The sequence below is a fragment of the Equus przewalskii genome, chromosome 4 (assembly GCF_037783145.1).
Source record: "Equus przewalskii isolate Varuska chromosome 4, EquPr2, whole genome shotgun sequence".
Lineage (NCBI taxonomy): Eukaryota > Metazoa > Chordata > Mammalia > Perissodactyla > Equidae > Equus > Equus przewalskii.
The window spans coordinates 49,073,791-49,085,231 of NC_091834.1; the positions used below are offsets into that span (position 1 = coordinate 49,073,791).

The 11,441-nt window shown below is 43.1% G+C and overlaps 1 protein-coding gene across 5 annotated transcripts in view; it reads right to left on the bottom strand.

The window, feature by feature from the left end:
- Nucleotides 1-10,495, bottom strand: part of CRPPA (CDP-L-ribitol pyrophosphorylase A) — a 283,050-nt gene extending 272,555 nt beyond the window's left edge. For all 5 annotated transcript variants that reach the window (XR_011539068.1, XM_070615818.1, XM_070615820.1 and 2 more), the window contains exon 1: nucleotides 9,890-10,495. Coding sequence is in view for 4 of the 5 variants with exons in the window: in XM_070615818.1 (XP_070471919.1) it covers nucleotides 9,890-10,140 (251 nt within the window). In the remaining variant the exon portion in view is untranslated. The remainder of the gene's footprint in view (nucleotides 1-9,889) is intronic.
- Between the last annotated feature and the right edge of the window lie 946 nt (nucleotides 10,496-11,441).

The window sequence follows — 11,441 nt, forward strand, 5'->3', positions numbered from 1 at the left end:
GCCACAGAAAAGCTTTATGCAGGGGAGTATGTTTACACTAAAAATAAAAAATTAAGAATTCTCTCCTCCCCCGTGTTCTAGGCACTGTCCTATGACATGATGGAAACGTGCTAGACAGAATAGTGGCCCCCAGAAGACATCCACCTCCTAATTCCCAAAACCTGTGAATATGTCACCTTACATGACAAAAGGAACTTCGCAGATGCGATTAAGTTAAGGATTCTGAGATGGGGAGATTATCCTGGATGATCTGGGTGGGTCCAATATAATCATGAGTCCTTATAAGTGGAGAGAGAGAGACAGGAGAGTCAAAGGAGATATGATAAGAGAAGCAGAGGTCAGAGTGATGTAGGACCACAAGGAATGTGGATGACCTACAGAATCTGGAAAATGGCAAGGAAATGGATTGTTCCTAGAGCCTGCATAACGTAGCAGCACGGCCAACACCTTTATTTTAGCCCAGTGAAACTGATTTCGGACTTCTGACCCCCAGAAATCTAAGATAATAAATGTGTTGTTTTAAGCCACTCAATTCATAGAAATTTTTACAGCAGCAATAAGAAATTAATTTAAGGGCATAAATTTTACTGTGAATGCAAGGTGGAGAATAGATTGAGTAGAGGGAGAAAGGAGGCAAAGACCAGGTAGGAGGCTGCTGCTAGAGTCTGGGCAAGACAATGATGGTAACCTGGCTACCAGATGGAGCTTGTAGATAGGATTTAAGAGAGAAATTAGAGGTAAAAATCCACATGAGTCAGTAAGAAAGATTGGCAAAATAAATGAAGTATCATATAATATAAAATAATAGCAGCTAACATCTATTAAGCACTTATGTCTTAAGCATTATTCATGTTCTAACTCATGTAATCCTCCTAACACCTCTAGACTGTCTCTCATATAATATGGAAAACAAGTCAGAAAGATAGCTGATATACAGATACATTTTTCTACACTACTGTCTTCTGCCAAAAGATACTAGAAGTAGAAAAAAGGTTTACGATTTTTCATCAAAACAATAAACATTCCATTTTATCTCATCTTCTAGAACATAGGCTGCATGATAGCAGGGACAATGTCTGTTTTGCCTATTGCTTAACACCTAATACCTAGTAGGTACTCAATAATTATTTGTTGCACGAATAAATGACCTTGGTCTGTTTCATCCACCAGGAGCAGCATAAGGTCTTACAAGACAGCAGAGTTTCAAGGATTATGAAGACACAGGAAGCTCTCCTCATTGCCCTGGTTAGCTACAAAAATCAAGGATGAAAATAGCCTTCCCCATGCAGTGTGGTTTTGTTGACTGTTTTGTTTCTAGGTGTTTGACTCTTTACTCTGATTTCTCGATCCTAAGGCTTCTAGAGGCCAGGACTACCTTCACGTTTTGTCAGACACCTGGGGGAATTTTAATCACAAACAAGGTGGCAATATTCACAGAATGCCAAAGAATAAAATATGCAATAATCTGTACAAGCAATAAAGAGGATTCTGGAATAAGACTAAGTTTGGGTTGCTCTTTGTTTCGTTTTGTAGCCCATCCATTCCCCACTCATTCAGTTGCAAACAACTGACAGAACTTACACTGTAGTTACACAGTTTCGAAGTTACACTGTACTTAACAAAGCCCTTAGCAAGTAGCAAGTGGCAGTTCTTCAGTGCCCCCTAAATGTGGGGTTTCCCAAGGTTGTGTCTCCACTGCCACAGCGGGGACCCAGGCAGTCATCTCTCCATCAATTATTTCACCAGCCTCTTAACTGGTTTCCTCCTTCTCATCTTATCCCACCACAATCCATTCTCACCGCCTCTAGTTGTTTTTTCCCAAGTGCAAATTTGAGGCCATCCCCTTCAAGCCCTGACCTCAGCCTACTTCTCCCTGCACCACACGTCTCCTCCATGGCCCTCTTACTCTACTAACACCACATTCTCTCTCACACCCAGGTCTTTGCTTGTGCTGCTTCCTTTGCGTCTTGACACTAACCCCCATCCCCATCACTCCCCCATCCCCACCCACTCCTGGCTGACTCCTACTTATTCAGCTTTCAGTTCGGATATGGCCTCCTCCAGGAAGCTTTCCCTGACTGTCATTCTGGGTGTGGCATGCCTGCTCTGGGCTTCCAGAGTACTCTTACTGCTAGAGAATCTTACCAAGCATCATACTGTACCATTTCATTTTCTATCACCCTACCTAGTCTGCCAACTCATAGAATGCAAAGACTACACCCCAGGGCTTGGTGCATACTAAACTTTCAGTAATATTATTAGTAGAAACAGCAGTTTAGACATATGGAATCTTTGCTAGGTGCCATCCACTGTGTAGAGCCTACAATAGCTCACTTAACATTCACATCAAGTCTATGAGGTAAGTCTCTAATATCTCCCTTTTACAGAGGACACAGAAGCAGTGACCTACCCACGATCATACAGCTAGGAAATGAAGGGACCAGGTTGGACCGCAGGCTGACTTTGGAGCTCACACCATTCACCTCTGCAAATGCACTAACTGTCTCTTAGGAAAAGGTGATAAAATCCAGGAGGGAAAAGATCATGTCTGGATCACTGTGTCTCCTGCACTTTATTAGTGTTAAACCGTATAACATTGCTGCTTTTGTGGTCAAAAACGGTCAAATTTCTTATAGTTCAAACAAAAGTAGGTATTCTTGATTTATGTGTTCATTTGGTCATTCAACAAATAGCAAGTAAGCATTTGCCAGGCACTATGCTAGACACTGGTGATACAATAACGAACAAAGACTAGCAGAACTCCTGACCTCACAGACCATCTGTCAGTAAATATCTGTTAAATGAATAGAGAAGAGAAAGCTTAAACAATTAAGGAATAAAAACTGCTCTTACAGAAAAAAACTATTAAAGGTAATATTTCAATTCTTTACTAATGTGACATCACACTAAGCTTTTTTTTTTTTAGAGAAGCTATAAGTACATGTCCAACTAAATCAGTGGGTAAGACTATTCTAGAAGGTTTGTCTCCTAAGCTATTACTTGTTACTTTTCATGGTACATTCCACCAGAAAAATAGGTTAAAAGCAACTTTAAGCATCATGTTGCTATTTTTTTAATGAAAAGTTACATTGAACTAAATGTTAAAATACAGAATAACTAAGAGGGAGAAAGATGATGGGACATTGCTTGACAGAGTAGTCATCTACACATCTGTTCAATAAAATCCCAGTTTTACTGCAATGCTTTAAAATAGCTATGAAATAATTATGTTCCATAAAACAGAAAGCAGTAAAAGTAGATATAAATAATTACAGATATACTTGTGGCCTTAGACTTTTTAAACAATTGTATGAGGTTTTAAATAGAAAACGTAATTTAAACCAGTGTTTCTCAAAATGCAGATTTCAGGATCCATTAGCATGTCAAAAAACTAATTTACTAAGTTTAGACTAACATTTTTTTTTTTTTTTTTTTTTAAAGATTTTATTTTTTCCTTTTTCTCCCCAAAGCCCCCCGGTAGTTGTGTATTCTTCTAGTTGTGGCATGTGGGACGCTGCCTCAGCGTGGTCTGATGAGCAGTGCCATGTCCGCGCCCAGGATTCGAACTAACGAAACACTGGGCCGCCTGCAGCGGAGCGCGCGAACTTAACCACTCGGCCACGGGGCCAGCCCCTAGACTAACATTTTTGAGTAAAAGAAATAGAAGAGAATAATTAGAATGCACAACGAATAGTAAGGATAGGTTGTTCTTGTGAAATGTTCTTTAAAATATGTATGGGTGTACGTATGTGTTTCTCATTGATTCATAATGCAAAACGTAATTCTTATAACAAGTCACAATAAAAAAAAAGTGCAGAAAACGCTGTTTTAGACCACTCTTAAGAGATAACGGGCTTATGCTATTTTGTTCAGCAACCCATCATACACCCAGCACTTGCAAGCCTTCGTAAGTACTGTTTGTATTTCAAAGGATTTATTCACATTCCATTCTAGTTATAGAATTAAAAGCCTTTTACAGTATTAAAATTTAATAATGTAGAATCATGGGACTGAAAAAGACCTTAAGTACCTCACACAGTGCCTACTGAACAAATATTTGCTGAATAAATGGATCTGTCGACCTCCTAAGCTGAAGGCAAGTCTACACCAAACCTCCCTGCCCCCCATAGCTGGATTTTATCAAGTTCTGAGTATTTCCTTCCAGCACGTTCCACAGGCAAATACAAACCAACTTCAAACTCCATTATATCTACAGACATGTTGAGGAAGATACAAAATATCTCAGATGTTATTTTCTCCCAGAATAACGTAAATATTACTTACAGGAGTACTCTGTTCACAGTTTAATAACATCAGTTGCAAATACAACATTTAAACAAATGCTTTGAAAAAACAGATGGAAAAATCAGGCCCTGTTAACACCTCTAAGGGCTCTCATCCAGGCTGCAGAAGTTTAGCTCCAAGGGACAGTGGCAGCTGCTGCTCACTGCCATGACAGCTGCTGCTCACTCCATGACAGCCTTCATGGAAATCAAGCCTCTGGGTTGTACTATGGCCACGATTTACAGATTTCCATCTCTCCATACCCACCCTGATATTTTAGCAGCAAAATATTGAATTGGTGTGAAGGGGCTGGCTCCTCATTGCCTTCAAAATGTCAAGTCTCCTTACTAGGGTCCAGGCAGGCTTCCCGTTGTCAAGCCCAGCCTCCCAGTCCTGGTCTGATCTCTTGTCTTACAGGAGCCCCATGGGGGCCATTGGAAACTTAACACAAATCCCTAGTCATCTGACCTGTACAAAATACAGGCCTTTTCCTTCCCTTGACTCAGGTCTGACTCTTTTATTAATGAGGCGTTGACAAAATTTTAAGTCAAATTCATATAGCTGAGCAATCACTTAACTAAAAGCATCCTAAATGACTTTCTCTTGCTGAATTCCTGATCCAATTAATCACCAAACCCTGTCAATTCTACCGCCTAAATCTCTCTTCCATCTTCCCTACTCCAATCCTACTACCTCAGCTTAATTCAAGCAATCAACATTCCTCATTTGGATTAACATTTATGTATTTATTTCTAATCTATCTGGTTCAAACAAAATTTGCAGTGTTTTTCAGAAATATAGGAGAGAATGATTTTTTTATGTATGCAAGAAAACAAAAATAAAAGACAAGGAGAAAGTAAAAAAATCAAATAAGCCATAAGTTAATGCACTGAAAAACACACCATGGAGTCTTAAAATACTACTAAAAATGAATTTCCATTGGTTTTCCAAATGATAAGACAAGAAAGCAACCCAATCTCAATCACAAAATTCAGGGTTTCCATAACATAAACACATACAAATTGACAAAATGGTTTTTTTTCCTTCAAATTAATCTGTAGTTATCAGACTCAAGGAGACTAACTCACATTATCAAACTAAAAATGGACTGAAACATGAATTAGGATGCCAGGATACTAGCTTACAATGATATACATTACTATCACAAGGTCTGGAATGTCTTTTATCAGTGGGGACAGCACATTTTCTTCCTATAGAAGATATATCTTGGACCAACTTATAATAAGGTTTTTGATGAGCAAGGAACTGTATCAAGGAACAAGTTACTTTAAGCAGCATCCTCCCCCTAACAGAACTCGAGAAACCTCAGGAGCTACGGGGAAGGCTGTGCCAGACCTTGTTCAAATCTATTGTCAGAATTCCCATCCCCACCCAGCCCACCACCACCGTGAATCTGAATAAGCATGGCCAAAGATTGCCTCCCTAACTTGCTTTTGTTGCAGTTGTTATTTTAGTCTATTTAGCTATTCCAGGTTAACTAATCCCTGTTAATGAGACTTTCTTTCCTTAGCTATTTGAAATCAGAAATGAAATGACTGGCAGGAATTTTTACTTCCTACTTCAGACCTGAGAATACATTTCTTTCTAAACAGTAAAATTTCGATACGAGTTCACCAATAGTGAGTGGCTTTTACAACTTAACGGTCAGAGCTTTATGCCCCTGCCAATAATACCACTGTCGTATATTTTCCTTGGAGCAACATTTCCTTTTAGAAACTCAGGTCATAAAGCAATAGTTATGTAAGGGACTCATACCCTTGATCTCAGTTCCTTGTCAGAAAGATGTGAAAAAAATCAAAGTTCTCTTCATGTTATAGTCTGTAGTTCCAAAATTTATATTTCAATTCCCTCTAAAAGGCCAAATAAAACTTTCAAAAACTCCAAGAAACTGGTTTTTTTCTTGTTTTTTTTTTTTGTGTGAGGAAGATTGGGCCTGAGCTAACAAGTGTTGCCAATCTTCTTTTTGCTTGAGGAAGATTGTACCTGAGCTAACATCTGTGCCCATCTTCCTCTATTTTATATGTGGGACACTGCCACAGCATGGCTTGATGAGCAGTGTATAGGTCCGTGCCTGGGATCCAAACCCACAAACCCCGAGCCACCAAAGTAGAGTACGCGAACTTAACCTCTATGCTGCTGGGCCGACCCCAAAACATCATTTTTAATCAACTTCTGAAAGTCCCTTGTTCCTAATAAAACCTTGAAATTAGTTGTTATGCTTGATCCTTTTAGTTACACCCATGATTCAGAGATCTGAACTACCAGTTGTATAATCTTAATAAGTATAGTATACATATATAAACACATACATATACTTATAAATGTCTATATGTATATACATATGATGGCTAATTATAATAAAGATACCCACATATACCTGATTTTGATACAGACTCTGAGCCTCCATTTATCCGGATAGAGCCTTTAGCCAACACATCTCAGATTAGTGAGAGTTCAGAGATTCTTTTGAATTTCATTTAATATGATAATTACTTTTCTAAGAAACTTCAATGGCACAGAAGTAGAACTTGGCTAAACTGGAAAAAATGTGTATTTTCCCAATTTTGACAGAAGGAAAAAATAAATGATCTCAAGTTCCAGTCAATTCACAAAACAGATTTTCTCTCAATGCCTCCTCCAACTTCTCAATTACAGAGGGACAGGTGCTAAATTTAATATGTAGCATGATGTCCGAAAATCAAGCTTCCTTTAGTTTACCTTAGGTACTAAGGGTCTCATAATTCCAACATGCAGTCTTACTTTTAATTCCTCTCTCACCATAGAGCACCTCACTGGGCCATTGGCTGTGCTGGTTCTGAGCCAGAGAATAAGCCTCCAGTGTTCTGACAGGGATCTGGGAGTCTACCTGTTCCTTTTAAAGGTTTCCACCAGTTGTCTTCTGAGCTCTGTCCACCCCACCTTCAGAGGTACACTGTGCCTCTAATTCCTGATCCTTTCCAAGATCCTATGACTTCAACCAACTTGCTTCTTCGCAGCTGCTCTACCTGAAGGCTTATGTCTCAGCTTTCTTGGGTCTGTTGAATCTGATTGGTTACTGCTTCTCTCTCTCCTTTCTTCAAGTTTTGTTGGTATCTTTTATCTGCTCCACCTCCTGTTTCATTCATTTTTCCCTTTCACGGCTATAAATTTTCAGTCCCTTGGGGTGGGTAAATGAAGGAGTGGAAAGAAACACACGTCTGGCATTGTCTAACTAAAAGGATGACTAGTCATGTGTCTTTTCATTTTCCTATCCCAATTTAGGGCCAAAACTTCATGGGTGACCACCTGCTCTTTCTTAGGCCCTAATTAGTTTATTTTTGAGGCAGATAATTTGTTTTATATTAGTTCAAAATTCCAAAAGAAAAAAAATCAACCCACAAGGGTTATTTTTCAACAAATATCTTTAATTTCTTAGTCAAGAAATGATGACTAAGAAATAAAAGTTTACTCACAACTTCTCAGGCCTCTGTTAGTGAGATGGCAAAAGTCTGAGCAAGGAAAGTCCTAACTTAGAAGGGGCAAATAAAACGAGCTTTGAAGTCAAATTCTAGACATCACAAACTCACAGCTATCAAAGGGCAAGAAGGGCCGATACCCTCTTAATATAACCTAGATGGTTAACAATGGTGACATCCAATTCCTTCTTATTTGGGAGACTCAGAGCTGTGCTTCCCCTTTAATTAGTAAGCATGCATAATTTCTCCAGAAAGCAAAAAGTAAGAATTTTACAAGACATTCTGTGCTTCTATTTCCTTTCCTTGTTTGAACTTCCATAATTTATCTTTTGGGATGAAATTGCCTCAGCCTCTTAGCATCATGCTCTAGGAAAACTATCAGTAGTGCAGGGAGCCATCTTTTAGAAAAAGAAAGAGAATGGCTTTCATTTGGCAAATGGTCAAGAAGCACCGTACACCCCTGCACAGCAAGGTTTCCAAGGATTTCCTGAGACATACCTAAAGTATAGTCATATTCCACAAATTCTTCAGACATTGTAATAATAACAAAAATTAGCCATGAAGTGTTTCAAAGTGAATTTTGATTAGTTACTATTGCTATTAGAATTTTAAGACTGCCGTTATCAATTAAGAAAATAGAAAAGTGTTCTTCTGTCTTATTTCCTATAAACAAGGCCTTTCCAAACCAGTTTACTTTAAAAGTGAGATTTTTTTTTAGCATCCACCTATCTCAGGCTGCCTCAGAAGTTAAGACGCAAAAATGCAAATTAATATAGGAGTCTTTTCATAGGAAAGAAAGAAACATTACAATGACTACAGTCCCCTTTAGCTAATTACTAAGTAGACAAAGATCCTGCTGGCCAAGATGCATTGTGTCCCATGCATACATGGGCTATGTTGTCACAATGTCTATGACACCAGCATATTGTAGGTGCACGATCCATACAATGGTTTCAAGGAAACCCACACACACCACCCACCGCCCACCCCCACCGCGCAACTACCCAGAGAAACGGAAGACTACAGAAGCGAGAAAGGAAGAATTTGGAACTGTCAATGTTTGTATGAGTTTCAGATGTAACCACTGGCCTGACTACATGAATCAAGGGTGGTTATGGCACTTTACACTTCCAGTCTCCAAATGACAATATTCAGAAAGTAAACCATATGCGAAGCAGCTTGGCCCTCTGGCTTCTGGGGTGTGTAAAAGAGGAGGGCTCTTTTCCGGATAACACGCTACCGTCCTCAGACTAGAACCTCACTAGCTGCGCCCTCACTAAAGCGTCCCGCAAAGGCTAAAGGATGCCACCTCTCTTGAAAGGCCGATGGCTCACTTCAAGCCAAGGTTTAACCTACTACCACAGCTCCCCACTGGCTTCAAGAAGTTGAAACACCCTGGCAACACGTCTGTGGACCTTTGTAATCCCCCAGCATCCCATCCCTCCAGCCTCACCCCAGCTCCCTCACATTGCTCGGTGCCAAAAATAACACAACATATCCCCCCATTTTCACCTCCTTAGCTCCTCACTACCGCTCCCCTCCTTATCTCATTCCCTCTCCCTCCTTCGTTTCCCCAAGGAAGCAGTCCATTTTCTAACAAGGTAAAGCACGCATTGGCCTCGATTTCAGAATCTAGCCGCCTTAAAGCTGTTTCCACGATTGAAAGGCTTGGATTCTGCTCCTCGGTCCGTCTTCGGCACTTAGCAGTCAGCACAGTCTCACGGGAGGTGCTCAGCGAATGCTACTGAATGAATGGACAAAGTGAACGAAGGCCCACGAAATTAGACGTGCAAGGACAGCTCATCACCCACACAGGCACAGAAACAGAGAGAATGAGAGGGAGAGGGGCGGGCAGGCACAGAGACTCCTAAAATAGCTTCTCGTCATCAGGCCCCACAGGCCCCAGTGGGAACCGAGCGTCCCCAGGCCCAGCCCCTGCCCGGAGTCCGCTCCCCGAGCCGGGCTGGCCCCACCACGCCGACGCCGGGCGCGTCCAGGACTCGGGGGCCGACCCCGCTCCGCGCGCCGGGGAGCCGCCGGCCGCAGTGCAGGAGCGCGGCCCCTAGGCGGGCGGGGGCGGGAGCGGGAGCGTGAGCGGGGCCGGCCGGGGCGCGCCGCCGCCGCCTTACCTCTCGAGGGCCTGCAGAGTGTAGCTGATGAGCGGCCTCTCCAGGACGGGGCAGAACTGCTTCGGGGTGGGGACGCCCATCCTCTCCCCGCTGCCCCCCGCCGGCAGCACGGCCGCCACGGACGGAGCGCGGCGCCCGGCCGAGGCCTCGCTCAGCCAGGCGGCCGAGGCCGCCCGGTCGTCGCCGCGCAAGCCGCGCAAGCGAGGCCCCGGCTCGGCGGGCCCGGCGCCGCCAGGCGGCCCGAGCTCCATGGCGGCGGCCCCGCTCGGCCTGGCGAAGGCGACCCGCGGCTGCGCCGGCCCTCAGCCGAGTCGCTGGGCGGAGGGCGGACGAGGGCCGGGGCGCAGAGGTCGCCCACCCGAGCGGCGCGCGCCGGCCGGGGCGGGTCCCCAGGGGACGCGCCGGCTGCCGAGCCTCCCTGTCGGCGCGGTGCGGCCTCTGCGGCGGGCCCCGCGCTCCGGGAGGGCTGCTGTCTCGGCTCCTCGCGTCTCCCGCCCGCCAGCCAGCAGTGGCCGCAGGTGGAAGCGTCCCAGCCCTGCTTATCCGCCTAAGGGTCCCATTAAACTTCCCAGCTGTGCGTAGGCAGTGGCGGCCAGGACTCCCTCCCATCCCTCTGCCCTGAGGAGATTTAGAAGCGATTTGGATCCAAGTCACAGGATGGGACAGAGACATGTGCACCTCGGCTACCTTTCATTAAGCTCGTGAGGCTTCCTGCTTCCACCTCTGGTGAAGAGAGGTGGATGGGCAAATGTTATTCGGAAATGTCAATAAGCCACACTGCCGTGGGTCCCAAATTTGTCTGCACATTGGAAATACCTGGGGAGCTCAAAAGGCGCCGACGCCTATGTCCCAGCCCCAAGATTGGGGCCTAATGGGTCCGGTGTGTGGCCTGGGCTTTGGAATGTTTTTAAAAATCCCCAGGTGACTCGAATGAGCAAGCACATTTTTGGAACCGCGGAGCCAAAACAATACTACTAATAACTGCTGAACGATGGACACGTTATGTCATTTAATCTCCAGGAGAACCCAAATATTACTGTTTCTCTTTTGCAGAGGAGGCAACAAGGTTATAATGTTAAGTCACTTGCCTAAGATTGCACACCTAATGGCAGAGCTGCCTTAAGGCGTTTGCACAGAAGTACAGCCCGGGCTGAAGAATTCCAGGCGTGAAGCATATCATGACCTTATTTAGTACTGTCCTTGCGGGCAATGTTTACCACGAAAGTGTAGCGAAGTATTTGGAGCATCAGAGCATATTGCATTAGTTCCTTGGAATGTAAACTCCATGAGAGCAGGAGTCTTACTTTTTTGGTTTGGGTTGTGGACCCAGCTGCTGGAATATAACAGAGCTTAATAAATATCTATTGAGTGAACTACTGATTGAATAAATTAATGATAATGGAGGTAAATATAATTAAATACTTCCTAATTCATATTTATCAATCTTCACTCATCAATATTTAATATAAGATTCATTAAAATAGGATCTTTTAAGCGCTGAAAATATCAGGTTATGATATTCCAATTCAGTACTTTTACTCATTTTCCCCAG